Raw genomic sequence first — 22,141 nt, 5'->3', positions numbered from 1 at the left:
TGGCTGACCTTACGTTCGTTGTGAACGTTCGCTAAGCTTGGATCCGACAAGTAGCAGTGTAGTCGAAATTTAAAAATTATAGGTATAAACATTTTTTTTGTTACTTAATTTATAAATAGTATGTATTCTTTATAGCAACGGCTGTAATTTATAACCAACTAGCTTCCGCCAGCCAAGCTGGGAGAGCCAAGTTGGTTACCCTGCTTTTTTTGTAGAAAATGGTGTGTATTTAAAATATGCCCTCAATACAAAATCTTATTCGACACATCGTAAGGAAAAGAGATTTGAGCAAAATGCTCAAATCTCAAATACAAATACAAAATGTATTTGAAGTTTATTTAGGTTGAACTAAAATATAAAAACAATAAATAACTTAGAAGTTTTATTTTACAAACACGTAAATTACGATATAACGTTATTCAATATCCATTTAAGATAATAGGGGATAGAGGTATAGACACCAGGTTTTTTAATACCACAGATGGTTGGACCGAACGACACAACGCCCATCAAGAAGTTTTTCGGTCCATCTGGCGTGTCAAAAACCTGAAAAAACATTCACCAGTAATATTATCTTATCAAAGTTGATAAACGTCGAATTAGTTAATACATTTTCCTTGCTTGGTGGTAGCGTCCACTCATGACACATTATACCCTCAAACAGCAATATTTAGTAGATATTGTTGTGTTCCGGTTTGAAGAGTAACGAATTAATAGTATTACTGACAGTTATGGCGATTACCATTAGCTATCAAGTGGTCATTTGCAAGTCAGCCTACCTATTTTAAATTTATAAAATATTATTATTATATTAAATATTTAAAGCTGAATTGTACAGGGCCGATATAGTCAAATGGAAGGAACATGAGGATCTTAATCAAAAATTAAAAGTCGGTCAGTTATTTTTAATATCATCCTACTTTCGGCGGTGAAGAAAAACACAGTAAGGAAACATATATGTCAAATGATATTCTTCATTTGTACCACGCCTTACGGGAACAGCGTAGTGGTGAACTCCAAACTTTCTTTGGTTATAAGAGACATTTGTCCAGTATTGGACATTTAAAAATTGCTTTGCTGTAAAGCAACATAATTTCTTAGTCATCGTGAAACATAATGAAGCCGATTTCGGCATGTCTGGGATCTTTATTAGTTTCAATTTAAAATGCATTACTTTCATTAAAGGCCCTCCTGAGTCACCGACGCAAGAGTCTTTGTTTCGCTGACCTCCGGCACAGATTTGCGAAACAGCTAATTTGAATCCTTTTCCGAAAGAGTCGCAAGACTCAGGTTTCACTATTGGTATCTTAAAAAAAAATTTAAAAATTATAAAAATAGAAGTGAACTAATTATAATTTATAATAATTATTATCCTAATCTTAATCATATAGATAATATCCGTAACTGGTGTTTAAATTGAAATTTCGGAAATAGGAAGAGGGTGATTTAATGAACCGCTAACCTAGTTTCGATAATTTTGATTTTTAACGATAATTTTGACATTTTTTTTTAATTTATATAACTGGTGCATATGTAAGTGATCTTCTAAATGATTTGACCGATTGAGTTCTTGAAAATCAAATGATACATCATCATAATCAAGCGGGCTCGCAAGCACTTGAATAGCCGTTTCACAAGATTAAATCAAATTTAAAGCAGCCACTGCTTCGGTATGTACATTTTTTTTAGAAGAATCGGGAAGAAAAACATTTGACTTCTTGTTCATTCTGTATAGAAAAACAAAAAGCTACAACATCTACTCTTTTATCGAGTAATACGACTTAATAATAAAATATTTTTTAACATGATATATAAATTTATTTATTGACATGTGTTTGAGAATTTTTATTTTACAAGCGAACACCTTGTCAATAGAAGGATGTTTGACTTTACGGAGACGGAAGCCTGGTGTTTTTTTTATTTAATACACATTTCATAATAATAATAAAAAAACGAATTCAAATAGAAATCTTACTTTTTTGAAACTATTTAATAATTACTATGAACGTACTTTTTGCTGCTACAATATTAAAATACGGAATTTCAGAGATAGATTTCAGACTAAAATAAAAAATGTCATTAGGTTATTTTTGAATTGTCGCGTCACAGGTCATAATACTATAGCAAATTATCTTACTATGATCGGGTATTACTACTATATATATTATAAAAGGGAAAACATAACGCGTAATATAACGAACGATGATATTTATAAATAAACACGCTTATCAGATTCATATTGAACATGGTATTTTTCGTTACGCATGCGTCTGTATTTTTTTATTAGAACAACGTACATTTGCGTCGTTTAAATTTACCACATAGCGGGGTTATCTGCACAAAGTTTGTAGGTAGAAGCCTTGGGTACAATAGTTCTTTATCGAATTGGAAAATAACATAAAACTTGTTTGCTTGTAAAAATGTTCATACTAGTCTTCTTTACAATTAATTCAAGTTAAATATGATTTTCATAAATAAATAAAATAAATGTATACATATGAAAATTGTGTAAGTTCACGCAGACGTGTCAATTCTATCAGGTGTGTATGACCAATGATTAATGGAATTAAATCGGTATTATTTTCGTGTGCCGAATAAACTGTATAACTGCCGTAAATAAAAAATAATAATATAAAAATAGATCAAGCAAAATGCAAGCAGTTAGTGAAAATTCTAAAAAAAGGGAACTATTTTGGTTATTAAGGTAGACTTATTATCTGACATACGGAACTCCCAAGCGGATAATGGCACGAATTGCACGAATGATTCAAGTTTTGACAAAACCTTTAGTGATATTTCACTCAAAATAAGTAATGTCATGAATGAAATGAAATTAAATAAAAGTAAACTTTACTCTTTATATTATATACTAATTTTGAATCATTTCACAAAACTACAGTCATTTTACAAAACTAAGTATATAAAGTGAAACTACAACCGGTTTGGAATGTAGATTCTACGGAGAAGAACCAGCAAGAAACTAATTCGAAATAACTATTTTCAAACATTTAAAATACTAAGTTATATTAGTTCAACACAATTATATAGGTATAAAATATATTCTGCCTGGAGTCAACAAGTACGAAAATCACGCGAATAATCTCCAAACAAATATTTATCACCAATAATTTCAAGTGAATATCATTCAGTCATCGCATTAGACGTGCATCATTAGTCAGAGCGCTATCACTAACGTGATAGCATAACCTGTCGTCTTATGATAACAAGATAACAATGATTTGAATGATAATGCAATTACGGCATCGTGTGACGAATGACATTCAAGGTGGTTGATACGATTATGGGAATTTTAGGAATTGATTACTGTTTTTATAAGATACTAGAATCCCCCTTTTTAATTTGCTTACTTAGAGAGAACGAAAACTGTTGAATAATTATGTCGATTGCTTATACGATCATTCTATATATAATGTAATTATGTAAGATTAATTATTATATGAATATGTTGATAAGAAATTCTATTGATTTAAGTCTAACATAAATCAATAGAATTTCTAACTTTGTTGTTCTAAAGAACAAAAAGAGACATACAGCCATTATGAATACTGATAAGTCATATTTTTTATAAGGTCAATAAATAACTTACAATCAACTGAAGGACAATTAAACGTTCAATCGTTCGAATGTACGTTTTGTTTTCATTTTAATTGCGTGACTTGTGAAAAGTGACTTTTATGTAAAAGAATAATTAAAGAATTTGATTAATACTTATTTTATAACAGACCATTCCACTCAGTAGTTCCTCTTTCTTTATAGACATTATTACATCCAACTACCTATATTTAATCATATAAAATTAGGCAACTAATTATAAGGCACTGTTTTAGATGTGTGTAGCGGAATTTTTGGGTACAGATTTTGTGATTTACTTTGCACTAAACCAACATTTTATATTGTGAATCAGCTTGGTCGATGATTTTTAGTGAAAAAATTCTACCTACCGGAACCAATAATATAAGCATTGTGTCATCTAAATAATGCCTATTGTGTGAATATCCTTTCAATCGATAAAGTCATTTAGTTTCATGATTAGACTCACCAAAAATTATAATATAGGTAAAAATGTTTTACATAATCATTTCCCTGTGCTCGTATATATATTATATGTTAGTAAAAATCAATAGATTTTATTAATTGAAATTTACTTTACCTTGTTCAAGTTAGCTTGATTTTTTTGAGAAACGGGCTAGTGATGAGAAACAGAAAATATAACATATGTAGGTATATAACAGTCGATGGAACGATGAAATGCGTAATTCAAATAAGAATTCAATTTTTTTTAACTTCTTTTTCTAAAAAGAGTTATACCAGCTAAAGAGCCCCAACCTCTAGCCAAAGAGACCCAAACCAAAAGGATCCCAGTTCGTAACAATAACATAACAATGATCTTTAATAAGGATTTTTGTTAACAATATTTGTAGCAGTTACTGCCAGTTATTCGCATCCCTACCGTCCGACCGATGTAACATTGTACAAGCGTCTATTATTTTCAGTGTTTCTATTTAAATTTTACTTTGAAGCAATAGAAAAGTCTTAAAATTTTCGGATAACGCTTGAATCTTTAGGAACTTTTATATTATATGATTTTTTTTTAATATTTTTACAATGTTTAAAATCACTAAATTAAGAAAATAATATGTACATCATTGCAAAGTTATGTCGATCAGAAGAATTTAAATCTGTCAAAAAGATCAAGCTATCTTGTACAGGGTATATTGAATTGCATGTTCGTGACTTAAATGACTGGCTCTGGTCACTCTGACTCCAAACGACCTGTTACTGATGTACAATAACGAATCGGCTAATCTACGAACCGGGTATGAATAAACAACTAGTCAACTCCATTATAGATCCTAATGTACAATTATATCAAAACTTATTTATTTATTTATTTAAAAACTTTATTGGCCAACAACAAAAGTTGGAACGAAAGGCGGACTTAATGCCTGAAGGCATTCTCTACCAGTCAACCTTTAGGCCAAACAGATAGTCATGAAGGGGGTAACAATAAATTTTACAATAAATACGATAATAATAATAATGAAACAAATACACAGATAAAATATTATATATATGCATGAGAAAACACATTTATAATTATATATACATTTATGATATATGATAACATAACAGAGACATAATAGAAATTTTAAAAACACAGCGTAGTGAGAGAAAGATGGAGAAACTTAAAAGAGGTTTTTAATAAGATGATCCTGTAAACGACGCTTGAACAATGCCTTAGTAGGAGCCTTTCTAATTTCTACCGGAAGTTTATTTTTACTTACCGAGACATATTGCAATATTCTAGCTTTCGCTTCAGTGGTCATGTTCGTTTTACCCCAGCCAGCTACGGTCACAAATTCGCTTAACTCAGCATTACAATGCTGATGACTACGAGGCAAGCAAATTGGTAAAACGTAATCTACAAATAAACTTACTTATTTCATAAAAAAATCATGACATGTTCAAAAAATTCTAAGTTTTCATATATATCATCGAATAATCTTTTTCTTCTTAACATGTCAGCACTATTGAAGGAATCTCAAATTTACGAGTTGTTGAGGATGAACTAAATATTAACGTAGTTGGGTTTTTTCTAATAACAAAACATTTGGTACTTATTTTTTCCTTCAGTGAATTTTAATTATTCTTCTATCGTAATTAGGTACTGTTGCATAATTTTCGTCATAAATTTAATTCAATTCAAATTAGTTGTTAAATTAGGACAAATCATAAATGTTATTGTATATAATCACCATTAATTTCCACAGGCTTATCCAGCAAAATGATGGCCAGATCATTATGGAAGGGCGGCTTGTCGTAACTCGGGTGTGGTATAACTTTTTTAATCTTTCTGTCTTGTACTGGAGGAGCACATAGATACAATTGACAATCTGGATTTGTCATCGTGTCATATTCTCCTATTCGAACTAATGACCTGTATACAAATTATCTGATTATTAAAATAAAAAACAATGATTCTCAACTAAAGGTAAAAATTAATAATTTTGAACTAAATGTAATAATATTTAATTAAAAGCAAAGTCAAGTCAAGTCAGTTGACAATAGCGTCGGACGTTTTGAAATTAGTTTTAAATTTTGTAACTTTATTCCGTTATGGCTTAACAACGCATGGATATCATGCATTCTATTCTTTATTTATTAACAATGAAGATAACAATGAAAGAAATGAAACTACAATGATTAGCACACAGCTGAAAATTGGTACATTGGTTATTAATGAGCTACAATTATTTCTTTAAACGGTGACGTCTTCGAGAAAAATACACAAACATCGATGCTTTAAACTTTTGACCTTGAATATTTTTTGGCAGACGTGTCTTCGGTGAGTATATTTGATATTTCATTTGTAATAAGTATAAGTACCTAATATCTGTATCAATTCTCAGTTCCGTGTCAATTATTGTTAATTGCAATAATCTTTTCCAATTTTATAATTGGATCATTTGAATAGTGGATGCAATGAACATTCCGATGCACATGCAATTCATTTCAATTTATTTGAATATGCCTATCGGTAGGAACCAGGACGTAGATTGTACGCAACGATATTGCTAATATAAATTCCATGAAACTTGCTGTGACGAATTGCTAAATGGTAAAGAATCAATGAAAAGTGTTGGAGGGCACTTTTATTGCACCGTCATTGAACCACCTGCTGTATCTACAGTTGCCTCATTCAATAATCGTGATGCAATATTTGTAGTATTTGTGAGCATTGGGTAGTTCCATCAATCAAGAGTGAGTATGTTTCATAATTGCTCTAGGATCTGACTCAGGTCGTAACCACGACAGGATAAACATCACGTAAGCATGATATTGAGATCTTCTCACTCACAATTCAGAATCTTCTGCAATGTTCTTTACGCAGTGAGCTGCTGTGAGGACGTAGCGGTCGGTTATGAGAGCGCCACCACATAACCAGCCAGGTTCCTTCTCGCCAGATGCTGTAAAAACAAGATTCTATGAACATACGATAGGTAAGGCCTCTTCAATAAATTTAACCAACATTTAGCTAATTTGTTTATAAAATCTATAATAGCTATGTTAATTTCATAGTTTCTTTAATGTTTTTTTTCTTTCTGTGTAGTTGAAGCCGAGTAAAGAATGCTTTGTTTAATTTAATATTCATTTTTATGTACGTACTCTATTAAGGTTAGTAACAACGATAGTATTGACTTCCAATGTGATTCACTGATAAAGTTTTACGTATGTGTTACCAATAATTGTAATAAAATAAATATTATTTTTGCTTGTATCATAATTTTTTACTGATTTTTGTAAAATATTCTACGTTTATTGTGTTTGCTTTTGTTAAATGTACTTATAATAATAATAACTCCGTTTTAAATATTTAGTTTTAGTTTTTTACGCAGCTAACAGCATCTTATAACTAATATATAAATTTGAATTGAATCAATAACCAAAACATAATATAGATCGATAAGTAAAAACTGAAATAAGACTTTAACTTGTTTAAAAATAGCTTGTTTAATCCGGGTTGGATACCACGCTGACGCAGACGACGAGGGTTTGTACGCACGCGCGAGATTTTCTATTTCCACGAATCCCTACCGATCTTGCCTATCCTCTTCCTAACTATTATAAATAAATTAGGTTTGTTTGTTACGCTTTCACCTGATAATCATGAAATTTGTTTACGGATAACTTAACAGTGAACGTCACGTGCAACCGAGAACTGGCTGTTTCAAATAACTAAAATATAAATATCATTGTACATGGAAAATGGTTAAAAAAAATAAAAAAATATATCCCGCTGAGTTTCTTTCGCCGGTTCTTCTCAGGTCTGAGGTGCTAAATTCCGAACCGGTGGTAGATTTTTGACAATCAATAAGCAAGTGTAAACACTTCTATATTGAATAAAGATTTTTGACTTTGACTTTGACTTGTTTTTGAATAATTATAATTGATAATATATATTAGATTGTTTTTAATTACTGGTAAGGATGCTAGGCATGAAACATTGCAATGTGATGCTATGATTTTTGTGCGTCTGTAAAGGGTTCACTGAGAACCAGCGTGAGGTCAGCTGTGTGTGTGTCACCTGTAGACGCCTGAAACGACGCCACGCTTATTACTTTAAGATTGTTAAACGTGATTAAATTTTTTTAGGAACAATTGAAAAATAGAATAATTACTGAAGCTTATGTATTTATTCTACAGACGTAAATTATGGTAAAAATAGACGTCCAAAATTGTCTGAAGATTATGACAAAACATCCTAAAATTTAATTTAAAAAACCTATGTCGTGTGCTCTTAGCACGGTTAAATGAATGTTCCAGATGCCACATCTGGCTATTTGTCACATGATTATTTATAAGTTTAAAAGAGCCATTCTGTTAGGCGGATTGGTATTGGTCACTTGATAGTAAGTAAGTAAGAATGGTCAAACTACCACCGGATAATAATGGTTATTATAACCTTATATCGCATGCATTGCATCACTAACCTTGGGAAGTAAGATATTATGTCATATCCCAATTAATTACAATTACTTACTCACCTTTCAAACCGGAACACAACAATACTAAAAATCGGTGTGTGGCGGCAGAATAAATGGTGCATACGTGGTACCCAGATAGACTAGACTATTCTAAAAATTATTTTAAATATTTTGTTTTGAATAATCCGAAAATCCATTTGATTTTGAAATGCGTAGAATGCAAGGAGCTTGCATAATACGCATTACACGATAATCGGGGTCAAACGTAATTCTGATCTTAAAATTAACAAGACCGCATGAATTGTTGCTTGTTCGCAACCGAATGGGAACGTAGTCGTTGCCATTTACCCATACAAAAATGTATTTTGTTATTTCGGCCAAAAAAAGAGCGTTACGTCAAATTCTCAGAAAAAATATTTGAAAGCGAACAGATGTTGGTTTTCCCGATTAGCAAAACTGATATTCATGGGAAGTCCTAACTTTTAAGTAGTCCACATACTATACATATATTTTTACACAACCAAAATGACTCTTTGAGATATTTGTTTATATCTGATTTTATTTTTCTTAAACCTTACTTAAATTAATTCTAATAATGTTAAATATAGGTAGGTACCACCCACTCATCAGATATTATACCGCCAAACAGTAATACTCAGTATATAGTTCCCAAGGTTGGTGGCGCATTAGCGATGTAAGAAATGATTAATATTACTGACGGGGCCATTGTCTATAGGCGGTGGTGGCCCATGTGCTCGTCCGGCTTCTTATATCATAAAAAAATATATAATAATTTAGTCTTTGTTACTTAAGATACTGCTTTACTCATTATACTTTGCTATGTACTGTATCGTTAATTAGTTTGTCGCTTTTAATATTATTTTTAAGGATAACCCATATTTTATGTATTAAAATTTAAATATAACTTGTACGTACTCGAATCCTGTAAATTTGATATTTATTGTGTTTTTCATTCAGGGGAATTATAATTCTTAATGAGAAATATGGACTTCTTAATCAGTATTTAATTAGAAACATCTTATTGTAACGATAATAATATCCTCCTGACCGATTTCAGTCATGATTTCCATTTTTCAATGGAGACAAACCAACTGCGGAATTTATAATATTGTTAACATGATGGAGAGAATTCAAGCAAAGGGTCAATGATTTTACTTGCTTTATGAGGCACGGGTATACAAAATAATTTACAAGCACTGGGCGTTTACTGAGTATTTCATGAGTTCTAGTCTCATTAGTCTAGAACTCAAGACGTTATGCTTTCAGTTGAAATTGTAATACAAATATCATAATTATATTATCCACGTGTAAAAATACATATGGGTAATCACATTCCCCATATGTCTTTAATATTTTTAATGGTCCCAGATTAGATTGAACATTTGTTGTATATATTATAAAGTAGCTAACCGTCCAGACTTCCGTTCCGATAAATTAATAGAATAAATTTTATATATTCGGGTTTTTCTGACGTGTCTATTTCGTTACAAGGCAAGTATCGTGGTGAAAACCCAATTTCAGCTTCATCTAAAACCATTTGAACCTGAGACCGCATGATTTGCAATCTTATAAATAAGTCACGAGTACTTTATATCGGGTTGATCATTTTTTAATAATCGACCACTTTTGTTAGTTTTTCATCGCAGATGTATAAAAATGTGTATAATTACTGGACTATGCTATAAATCTAATATCTATAATAGTAATATCTTGCTATCGTTTAACGTAGCGAGCTAAGTCGAGTTCTAGGCGCTCGGGGTGGGACACGAATCAAAGACGGAACAGTTCGGCCGAATTTTTCACGCATGTAGGCGCTCGTAGCGTTTGACGTTTGTTTTATATTCAGAACTTTAGTTATTTGAACGTTTTATATATTTTAACTTTGGTATTGAATGACTTACTATAATAGCCCAACTGTGTTATCCATGGAAACTGTCCTAGAGCTGCATTCATTCCTCCGATGATTCGGTCAGATGCACTAAAGCCGCACTCGAATTTGTCTATTATATTCCACGCTGGATGTTGCTCTACGTTATCCAACGCATCTTCTGTAAATAAAGAAAAAAAATATGTTACTAAAATTTTGCTATATTTATTGTGACAAAACGGCATTCACGGCTAGCTGAGTGTGCGTGTCATAAATATTTTCTCTCATACGAGTATTAAATTAAATAAGCAATTATAAATTCGTTGCGCTAGATTATTACATACTGAGATCTAGCAAATAAGTGTAAAATAAATTATAGGTTAGAAGTGGAACTAATAAGGTATAAGTTCTATGTAAATAAATCGGGTACAATACACGAATGGCAATTATTAAAAAAATAATAATAACACTGTGTAATTTTGAATTTCGAAAACAATCAACAGTTCATCTACCAAGGGATAAAGGACAGCTGAAAGTGTGGCTCGAGGAAGTTGATACGGCCATTTACAATAACATGTCGTCCCAAGCATTAAGTGGGCAAATTACGTGAATATTATGGTAGTCTATTAGAGTGACGAGAGACTTTCTCAAAAAAAGTTAACGTCGAAAGTGAACCCTCAATCATTGCGTCTTCCAAAATTTATTAGTAGTGGTAGTAGTAGTCGGATCATTTCCTTTTACTCTGGAAGCTACGTCCTAGAAAATGGCAGTGGACTCTCTCTGACTTCCGCTGTTGAACTCACTTTCACTTAGCCCTGTACGGCAGACAGGACTAAGTGAAATCGGGGTGGACCAAGACGATTTTATGACGATATATTTTCGAGACCCACAACTTTTGTTGGATACGCTTTCCTCTGTGATAATTATTTATCTATTATTGTAATAGAAAACACATAGCTTCTTTTTATACATTTGACCTTGAAAATGGAATATGCGGGTATTTTGCCTATCATTTACCGATACCGATACCAGGGTGTCGAAATGAATATGTTTACCGAAATTCAGATCAACTGGCGAAAGTAGGTACCTATATCCTAATTAAACCAAAATATTAAAAAAAACGGCATATTCCATTGATGTTATTTATGAACTGTTAATATTTCTTATTGTGCCAATGTTCTCTGTGCTCACAAACAGCCTTTACCGATGAGACAATGCTTTTTCCTTCCTTGAATTTTACAATAGAAAGGAAGATGATCCTTTCTATTATAAAATCAAAGAAGAAAAAAACCCTTTGCATAGACTATAAGTATAAGTTACGTCAAGCATGCTTACTCATTAAACCAAGAATAGTTACTAATTTTATTATTATTAACCATACTGTTCCAAGTGATAAAGTGGTGCTAAAGCTCAATTTACATAACCCACAGAATTACTACACTTTTGTGGTCGCATGATGTACTATCTTTGCTTTTGAAAACCCGCTGACGTCATAAATTTAGAACAATAAATTAATCATAGTTCTAGCTCTGATAGGTATCTTTTTAGGAAGAAAAGTAGGCACAATAAGGGTAAAGGAGGTTAATTTATAATAAGATTTTTAGTTCAAGAAGGATAGCAGACAAGAACTATGGACAAGCAGATGGGACGGGAATAGGTCTATCGTTTATCCATACACGATGAATTATAATACCGTTAAACAGATCAACTTGCTTGCTGTTATTATACCAATATAATTATATAGCAATATCTAAAATTTTTAGAAACAAGAAGTAAGTCAGAGTGGGCTACATTTTTCAAGAAGGACGACCAGCTCCAACTTCAGCGAAGATCTGCTGAAGTTTAGTAAATAAGAAAAATGTTAAACCGCTACACCTAACTAAAACTAAAAAGTGAAATAAAGTCATAGTCAACTGTGAGCATGTAGATGTTGTTTAGTAAAAAAAAAAATAGGTGTAACAATGTCAAGTCATATCATATTTCTATGATATGACTACCCGTCCCGGCTTTAAAAGGGTAAGGGTCTTAATAAGACGTTTGTATCGTAATAAATATAACTCTATTGGTTTACACGGCGCAAGCCATTAAAGCTCCCAGTCGGCATGATCTTTTCGATAACAATCGTCGTAATATTATAGCTAATTTATACAAGACCTTAACTTAAAAAATTAAGATCTTCTTCACGAATTACTTTGTCCATTTTGTGAAAATCGTCAGGTAGGGTAAGTTTGTGAGTTTGTTTTATAATATAATGATGGCTTTGACTTACAAATATCGAAACATCCTTTTGAAGTTTTTTGTCCTGCGCCTTAACTCTTTCCTATCGTGTTGGATTTATCGTCTAATCGGATTTGAGAGTGAGGGAATAGAGAGTGCAGAGTTGCAATTTTGCAGTGTAATATTTCTTGCAGAGTAGGCTGGACTCTTTTGAGAGTCACATCACAATTTTTTATACCTATATTCAGTATATACGGGTTATAACATTTGTGCCTAGACAGTAAATAATTAATTAAGAAAACTTAAAATGTAAGTTTAAATGTAAGAAATAAATTATTATGAAGGCATATCGAATGAGCTGTTTTAAGAGCAAACCGGCGCGGACGCGAGAAAAACAGTTGTCCTTCGAATTTTAAAAGTTTAGTATCCGAGAAATGAAACAGTATGAGAAAAAAGATTCGTATTTTTAGTTTGTTATATAAATTTCAAACGAAACAAAAAAATATAAATATCTGCCTGTAAAAAAGTCGTAGATTTCAGAAACAAATCTAGACGTTAAGGATACAGTCCGAATGTCGAATGTGAAAGGGTTTATTTGACTTTTTGGGGTTCTGGATTGCTTGGCCGGTCTGAGTGGTATTTGGTTAGTCTGTTTATAGTCGGATCATCTCTTCTATGGATGCAATTTTCAGATTGTAATCGAGAAATTCCTTGGTGGTCGCCATTTGTGGCCAACGCGTCCTCGCTATCATCGGTATAATATATGAATCTTTTCGTGTGACGCGATATTGCAACACTGGTTATCCTAAGTTATAAGAAGAAATTATATTTTATTTAGTTATAAATAAATTTCTGGAAGGACCATTGAACTTGGCATCCATTTAGATCCCACTTCTTTTGTCGTTGAAGTCAACAACCAAAGTATATATCATAATATTAGACTTGGCTCTCATTTTTACATTTATGTTTTTGATGGGATATCACTACTTTTTGTATATAAATTATTAGTAGGTACTTATTAATAACAACATTAATACTAAATGGTTTTTGTTAAACTATTCTATTTTAATACGTTTACGGGGTATAATTTTCTTTTTTGTTATACGATCTATATTTCCTTGTACCTCTGAAATGTTCGAGTGAATTGCCCATTCAGTGTCCGGATTTTTTTTACGCGTTTTCTGTTTATACTTAATTTGGCCAAGTCGGGGCGGTATAACATGCGCAGACGGTTGTACTCTACAATAGAGCTCTCTTGTGCCTTGATTTGACTTGGACCTTAATTGATAAGATGTACTCCATCTAAGGTTTTAACTCTGGAGAGGCCAACGTAAGCCTGTAATCTTTACTTAACATAGAGGAGCCTATGTCGTGAAGAGCACTGTCAAGGCGAAGGCCTTGTGATTTGTGGATAGTAGTAGAATATGCTAAGCAAATAGAGAATTGTTTCCTTTGAACATATACATTACTTAATATCTGAAAATAAGTTTTGACTTTGACTAGTTCGCAAATAAAATTATGTTTAAATTGAATTGTTATTTTACATGCGCTATTGCTGTTGTTGCCGTCCCAATGTACCTTCTCTATTATTTCATTGGACCCATTCACCAATCCTTTGCTGACATCAGCATGCTTGCTCGATACTGTTCTTCCAAGCAATAAGGATCCTCGTTTGTAGCGCTAGAGTACATACTTAAATCATCCCAGTTACGATATACATACTCTACTACAGTCTCACGAAACCTATTTTTATGTTGTATACTAGTATACTCAAACAAAGAATATGCAATCGAATAGACTAGGCAGCTTCCATCGGAAGGCATTGGAAAAAAAAAAGTTTCTGTCTATAGTCTTATATTTCATGGTAAACAATATTTGATCATAAATGTCTGTCAAACTTAAATGTAGCATATAACATATAATATAATAGTGCAATGAAATGAAATTAGTCTGATATGCGGTTCTAATACGTATTTGTTGGCCTTATTAAATATTATCAGTAAGTAAGTTTTCAGCTTATCGGTTATATTTTATACTTCCATTTTTTTATTTGTGGTTGTATTTTGTATATAATACACCCAGTAAATAGCTATTGTTTTGCACCGAACAGTAAAAGCGGCTCGAATTATCGAAAATCAAGCCCTTTCCGACCTGGCCTGTGACCTGGAGTCTTTGGTTTTGCGTAGAAATGTTGGATCACTCTGCTTCTTCTACTGCTTTTTTCACTGTTCCCAAGAACTCTTTGTAGTAATCCCGGCTGTCAAATTTCACCTTAGGACATCGCGTAAAAATTCGAAGTTTCATCAGTACCACCTAGGTGTTCAAAATGTCTCAAGAGCGCAATTAATGCAATTAAGCATTTTTTGTTGCAATGTATAGTCTATCTAGATATAGTATACTTCGCATTTGGTTATCTTCTACAAAACCACAGTGTCTCTATTCTGTAGGGTCATTTGGATCAAATCAAAATATACTTTATTCAAGTAGGCATTTTCAAGCACTTTTGAATGTCGATTGTACCGAGAAGAACCGGCAAGAAACTCAGTTATTACTCTTTTTCAACGTCTAAAAATACAGTCATGTTAGTTAAATACAATATATATATATGTATGTTATGTCTCCTACTTGGAAGTCAACAAGCATTAACTCCACGCTTTTACTTAGTATAGTGTTTTCTGCTGTTTAGAGATATGTTTGCCGCAGTACACTTTAAGCCATGAGGACTGTAAGCACAAGTGGGGCCATGATCAAGTAATCTTGTACATTTCGCTTTAATATTTTTAGAACGGATGCGGATGGGCTATATTCTTTACAAGCGTGCATTATTGTGTGATGATTAGTTCAATATGTATTTATTTTTAGCCCGCCAAGTCAAATAATTATGATCATATTAAAACACACGTATCTCTGAAGCCATACGTCATTTTATGACGCATCCGTTGCATTTATGAGCATATTTATACAGAGTGAAAATATAAAATGGAGCAGCCAGCCTGCTTTATTATGAAAAACGATACATCTACATTTGTTAGCTTAAGATTTTATTTTACGAATTTGTTAGGTTAAATTCGAGAGATTTTTTTAAAACGTCTAATTGGTAATACATTATATTGGAGTGACTTGGTATATAGGTGTCTAGCTCAGGTCATCTCTTCAAAAGTCTTTTGATTTATATAAGAAAAATATATCAAATAAATATTCGCATGACATTAAATATGTTTATGAAAAAAGGGTAATTTTGCTATCGTACATTTTCAAAATCCTTAAATGAAAATATAGTATACAAAACTTATTTAAAAATGCTTTCTATAATCAATAATAAGTTTAATATAATCTGTATATAATTATATTATGATAATTTATTTCAATAACTTGTACAATTATAATCAGTCTAATGAACCATGCGCAATAGAGGCGTCCAATGTTTTTACAATCTCGGAGCTCGGGACTACCTTTGAGATGTTTTTAATAAAGTGGATATTTCACATTTGCGTCATAATATGTCTACGACAATATTATGTACCTTCACAATTATATAGATCTTTTTGAAAAAAACAGTGGTAATCTTTGTTTATACATGAAAAATAAAGGTAAACTTTTATAAGTTAGTTAGTAGTTAGTATAGAGTTAGTTTCCGTATACTCGAAGTCATTACATCGTTCCTGGGTTTCCTGTTATTTTTAAACGTGGCCTGTTAATACATTTAAATCTCAATCGAAAAAAACATAACGTTAAGGAGGCATATTACTAAATACAAGGTTATATTATTAATAAAAATGAGTGGTGTTAATATTTGCTGATTTCTAGGCAGGATATACATATGTACGTGTATTTTAATTTACTTGATTGACTCGGTTATTAAAATGATAAAAAAGAACTACTGAGTTTGCGGTTTCTTTTTGATAAAATCTACTTTCCGAACCGACGGTAACTTCATTTAATTCCAAATCGTAGCATAGCGATGTCAAAGGTGCTTCTATGAGTCTATTTAAAGAATATTTTGGTTAAATAAATAAACACACACTTTGGACTGTCTTAAAGACCGTTTAATTGTGTGTATAACAGTGAAGTAGAGCTAGCTATGATAATTACACAATACATACTACATCCTGTATATTAGGCGCCGATAACGTTCGAGAATATCATTAAAATTATATTGCAACTTACTCATAATACTCAGAATAACAGAATTACTTACCAGTTCTTACATGACGCATTATAATAGCAACGAAGATATAAATTCTTGTAAATCGGCACATTACAGGTATTTTCGGATAATCGTAGTCTTCTCATTTACAGTGTGAGTAGCGTATCAACATAAGAATGTACTCTTTGTTTGAATTAAGTATCATGACTGTTAGTGTAGTCAAATAACCGAAGGCAACTAATCGAATGCGTTCAATTGTGATTTGTTACGGAAGACATTTCTTTAAGCCTATTATTGCTATACATAGAATTGACAAATGTTGGGTTTTTTTAATTTAATAAAAAAATTAAATTAACTATGTTGTTTTATGTACGTTTAATATATTTATTAAATGATTCGTTTTGCTCAGGGATAGTTGAATTGTCTATGAGCCTTATTTAAATCGTCCTCGCATGTCATTTGTGATGTAAACAGTATAGGAATGACACTCGTAACTCACTCCTAATATCATGATAGAACATTTGATTTGAACATGATACAACATATTAACGATTATTTAAGCAGAGTAACCGGGCTCATAGTCATACATAAGTATTCATTCGTTTAAATTATAAATTTTATAGTACTATAGACATATTTTAATATAACATAGCTGTATAAATGAATAATGTATTAATGTATCTACAATGACCCTTTAAATATAACAGTTTTTAACCGAGGATTTCCATAAAACTATTTATATAAATCAATCATTATTCTAAACATTATATAAATATAATATTAGCAATGATAATATTTGGGATGCTTAATCCATTTTCGGCGAAAATTTACCTTCAAATATTTACCTTTCAGCACTTGCCTAAATCCGTTGGTTTGTAGTATACGTAAATAAAGATGACTGTCACAAAAAATATAAAATCAGATTAATTTTGAGGGGGTCTTAAAATGACGTAAATTTTACTGTTTTAATGTATTTCAAAGTATTTTAAGATTTTTTTTCTTACAAAAATCATTTATGTTTGTTTCAAAAATAATTATTATATCGATCTCCTACGCAGTTCGCTAATTGTCATTAAAATATATAAGGTAAATTCTACTGTAGGCCTATCTGACGTTTTTGTTTTACAAAAATTGTATTTTTTCTTTTAACAGAATTGGTTGTGAATTATCAGAAATGATCGTTTTGCCTATAGGCATTTCCAATTCGTCGTGTCTTCTAGAATTAGTCGTGATTGTGGCAAATGTCTGAACCTAGTTTCTTGGTGTCGTTAACAGGTCTTTTCTCATTTAACCTCTCGAGATAAGCGAAAGTGGCTATCGTAAATGTAATTTAACTTGTAATTCAACCGCAGGTGTAAATCAGTCAGCTACATGTGTTGCCGCGTCCGCTTCGTGATGATGGGAAACGTAATTTAAACGAAAAGGGTCGAGTGTTCCTTGATAAATAACGTAAGTGAAATATTATAAATACGAAATATTTAATAATAAGAATATCGCAAATGTATATATTTATGTATAGGCAAGCACACACATACACATAATCGAAATCATGCGACTTTAAAATATACAGATTTTCCAATACTGGAACTCCCAAATTTTCGAGAATGTAATCGCACGAAGCATGTAAGTATGCCCAGAGGAGTAGGGACTTACCCTTTCTTTTATAATTTATTATCACACATCGTATATTAAGATGAACTGAGAGTCATCTTATTTTTATTGAAATTCATGCCGTCAAAGAAGTTTTAGAAATCAGATTCATCGAAGGTAATTGTTTTAATTATTAAATTATTGTAATAACTGTAAATTTCCGCTGCTCACAGTGACAATGAAGAAATCACCTCGTATAGCAACATCGCTGCAGATCCTTGACCTTTAGCGATTGCTAGGTGTACATGTTTTATAATATATATATATTTACATATATTTTTTTATTTACTTTTATATACGTAATATTTGCTAAATTGCAAGCTGGTCGCGGGTAATTACTAATGATAAATAATTATTATCAGCTTTTATTGTTCTGTCAACGTCGACGTTATCACCGTACTTGGGACTTTGGGTCTGACCATTATTGCGACGTCGATATATTCTGCAAAACTAAAGCCAATGCGTAAAGTGATTTGCGACATTTACCAATATATTTTGTATTATCTGGCTTGAGTTTCAGTATTCTTTACTTCACTTGGTGACGCAGTCGAGACCATTAGCAACAACGATATAGCTACATAATTCGAAAAAATAAATAAATTGTCTTTTATTGAATATAGGCAATTTTCAAGATTTTTATGTTAAAGTGGAGCACCGAATACTGCTAGAATTGATTTGAAACAGTCAATTGCTTGGAGGTTATTCCAATCGTTGAAGTAAAGATACATTAACAACTTTGACAGTTACGGCACAATCTTCATGGCGTAACTAGATATTTTATAGCCTAATGCAAAAAATTTAAGTGTCATCATGAATACGAACTTGGCCTTCCAAACGTTGGACAAGAAGTCGCCTAGTCGACAACAAACAACTGAAAACTGGATATTATAATGATTTATTTATTGAGATAGTCACAGCACCAACTTTTAGAATCGAATTTGCAATTCTTTTTCAGATCATAGGTTATACGCAACACAGTCACGATAAAAAAAAACACTGAAAACGCTGAGCATGATTCTCTATCCTTTCACCGTTTTAGAGCATATCTACGATCATACGTATACCTCGTTGTTTTCGTAAAAAATAATATAGTTTCAATTGCGTGTGTGGAAATATAGTAAACGTTTTTTCTGGCGCTTATTTTGTTTATCATCAAAGAAGGCCTTAAAAAATAGTTCTGAAATAAAATTATCGGTTGTTGTTTGCTGGCGTACCCTTGAAACAGACCCTCATACCACCAACGAGGTGGCAACAATTCTACCACGTTTTTCGCTTTTGGTCATTCCACGAGGTCGGATAAGACATCTCCCTGCGAGCAATCTTGACGGTGATGCTTAATAGGGAAACAGCTAAGAAGACCGTAGCTTTCTTCTTTTAGACTAACAGGGTCCAGAAGAAGATATCTTATTCGAAATTCGAAGTAAAATTGGAGTGGATATATGTAATTGAAATTAATATATAAATGGTATAAGTAAATATAAGGTTTATTTATATATCTTCTATTCTACAATTGGTAGAAATGTGCAGATTGGGATAAAAAGTAACCGATGAGCCTTTCCAGACTATAAATGAGATCTGTTCGGCAGACTTGGCGAGATTGAGTAACAAACATTCATACAAACTTTCGTATTTATAATATTAGTAAGTAAGATAATCCAGTCACATCTTTCCTTTTTGTATAAAATTTCCCTTTTGTTTGCCAAAAATTTTAATATTAAATAGCAAATATTATACAAACAGACCGATAAAAAAATTGGTAAAAATTTAAATTAATTAATATAAATTTTAAGAGTGTGGCATATTTTCAAAAAGTTTACTGTGACTTTTATCTATATATATAAAATTAATTAATAAAAAAATTTTTTTGAAAATCTATTTATCTGTGCATCCTCGTAGACGGCACACCGCGTATACGGATCAGTCAGCGCAATGCAAGTGTTCGTACTACGTGTGCGAGTAGGTATGCTCGGAGACCGAACAGGTTGACAGATTTTTAGTATTGGTTACGTGAGCGTACACTTACCGCTTTACCCATAGCAAATATTGTTAATCTATTTTTTTTCTCTTATTTTATTTCTTTTATTTTAATTTCAGGAGAAAGCATTCTCCTGAAATTAAAATAAAAAGCGCAACATAAAACCTTTATTTCCTGCATAAATAGCTATTATTTCCGTTACATAATTTTTAATAAAATAATTTTGTATTTTTTGCCTTTTCTATTCAGTCATCAGACTTATCTTGTAAAGACGAATGTCACTTACTCATAATTGTTTAGTAGTGTAATAGGAATTTAACGTTAAGGGGCGCGCCTTCATGATGTCTACAACGTATATAATTATAAATAGTTTAAAAAACAAACAAACACGCTTTTAGCACGCACTAAAAATTACAAAAGCAAACAATTTAATTTAGTGCCCATATCATGGGGGTGCATTTCAAATTGCCAATCCGCCATCTTGGATGTCCGCCATGTTGGATTTAAGTCACATGACTATTTTTTTCGTATTCCTGACTGCAAATCCTTTCATTTGATATCCATATCATAAGGGTAGATTTCAAACAGCCTCCCGCCACGTTGGAGAAGCCGCCATATTGGATTTGTAATGACGTTTCTTAGCTCGTCATGTATTGTAATCAGAACTCAGAGCGTGTGCAAAATTTCATCCTAATCGAAGACCCGGAAGTAGGTCAAATTAAGATTCCAAGATTTTCTTACATACATAACTATGTAACTTGTAACTACAAGTAAATATAAGCGTGTTAATAAATAGGTGAACTTTATTCCTAACAAATTTTAACAAAAAAATATAAGTGGATTGGTTTTAGATAATAGGTGCCTAGCAGAAATCTATATCGATCAATATTTACTAACATACACAAAAAATAACAGGTTTTTTAAGTTATGACGCAAGTACAATTCTGTAATGGTAGAAAAAACTTTGCTTGTTGCGTTTGCTAACTAACACTATTGCTGTGATTAGTTGGTGGGAAAATGTATCCGCTTTTACCTAGACTCCCAGAAAATGTTCATTTATGTATATATAAATCAAATGCTGTTCGTAAGTCTCGTTAAAACACAAAAATAGCTTGACTGATATGAATATTTTTAGTTTTAAATGCTGTGTTTTTAAATATGCAACACAAAAAAGCTGCTTAAAAATCGAAAAATTAATATCAGCTCATCTTCTCCTCAGCATTTTTTTACAGACAATTAATTCCGTGAATTTGAAAAACTTAAATTATTTTTCGAGTCACACTAATTTTGTTATAATATGTCTAAATATAAAAATTCAATATACTTCTATATTGACTTGGAATGGAATTGTCGAATCAAATAAATAATGGCCAAGTATACCTTAATTTTCTGTTCTCACTTTTTTTTACTATACCCTAACTCATCTTAAAAAGTATATGCTACATGTTTTAAAAGAGCTCTAATTACTTTCCCTTCAATAAACAAATTAATATTTAATTTGTCTTTATAATAACAGCTACTACTCAATACAAAAATGCATGTTGATTTACAATAACTGATTACATAAACTGGAGTACGCCGAGTGGTCGAAATTCGATCATGTAAATGTCTGATAAAACATTTATATATATTTCGAAGAATCATTTTTTCAGATTTTCTTATTCATAAGTTCTTTAATCGGTACCAAATAAAAAAAAAAGAAAATCGATTGACAGATAAAAAAGAATCAGATACGGGAACTGTATTGTCTTTGCCTA

The 22,141-nt window shown here is 31.7% G+C and overlaps 1 protein-coding gene across 2 annotated transcripts; it reads right to left on the bottom strand.

The window, feature by feature from the left end:
* Positions 1-369: 369 nt before the first annotated feature.
* On the bottom strand, positions 370-17,002 carry LOC125070737 (melanization protease 1-like). 2 transcript variants are annotated; one of them, XM_047680681.1, is made up of 7 exons: positions 16,811-17,001; positions 10,430-10,576; positions 6,881-6,989; positions 5,778-5,959; positions 5,307-5,443; positions 1,175-1,306; positions 370-546 (listed from the first exon to the last, which is right to left on the bottom strand). In XM_047680681.1, the coding sequence occupies exons 1-7, from the start codon at positions 16,869-16,871 to the stop codon at positions 403-405; spliced, it is 912 nt and encodes a 303-aa protein (XP_047536637.1). In that variant the 5' UTR covers positions 16,872-17,001; the 3' UTR covers positions 370-402. The 2 variants fall into 2 exon arrangements, with proteins under 2 accessions (XP_047536637.1, XP_047536638.1); XM_047680682.1 differs by lacking the exon at positions 1,175-1,306 and having other exon boundaries at positions 16,811-17,002.
* Between the last annotated feature and the right edge of the window lie 5,139 nt (positions 17,003-22,141).

This window comes from Vanessa atalanta, chromosome 18 (assembly GCF_905147765.1).
Source record: "Vanessa atalanta chromosome 18, ilVanAtal1.2, whole genome shotgun sequence".
Classification (NCBI taxonomy): domain Eukaryota; kingdom Metazoa; phylum Arthropoda; class Insecta; order Lepidoptera; family Nymphalidae; genus Vanessa; species Vanessa atalanta.
Note: the sequence above shows the minus strand (reverse complement) of the source record. Positions and strands in the feature narration are given on the sequence as shown.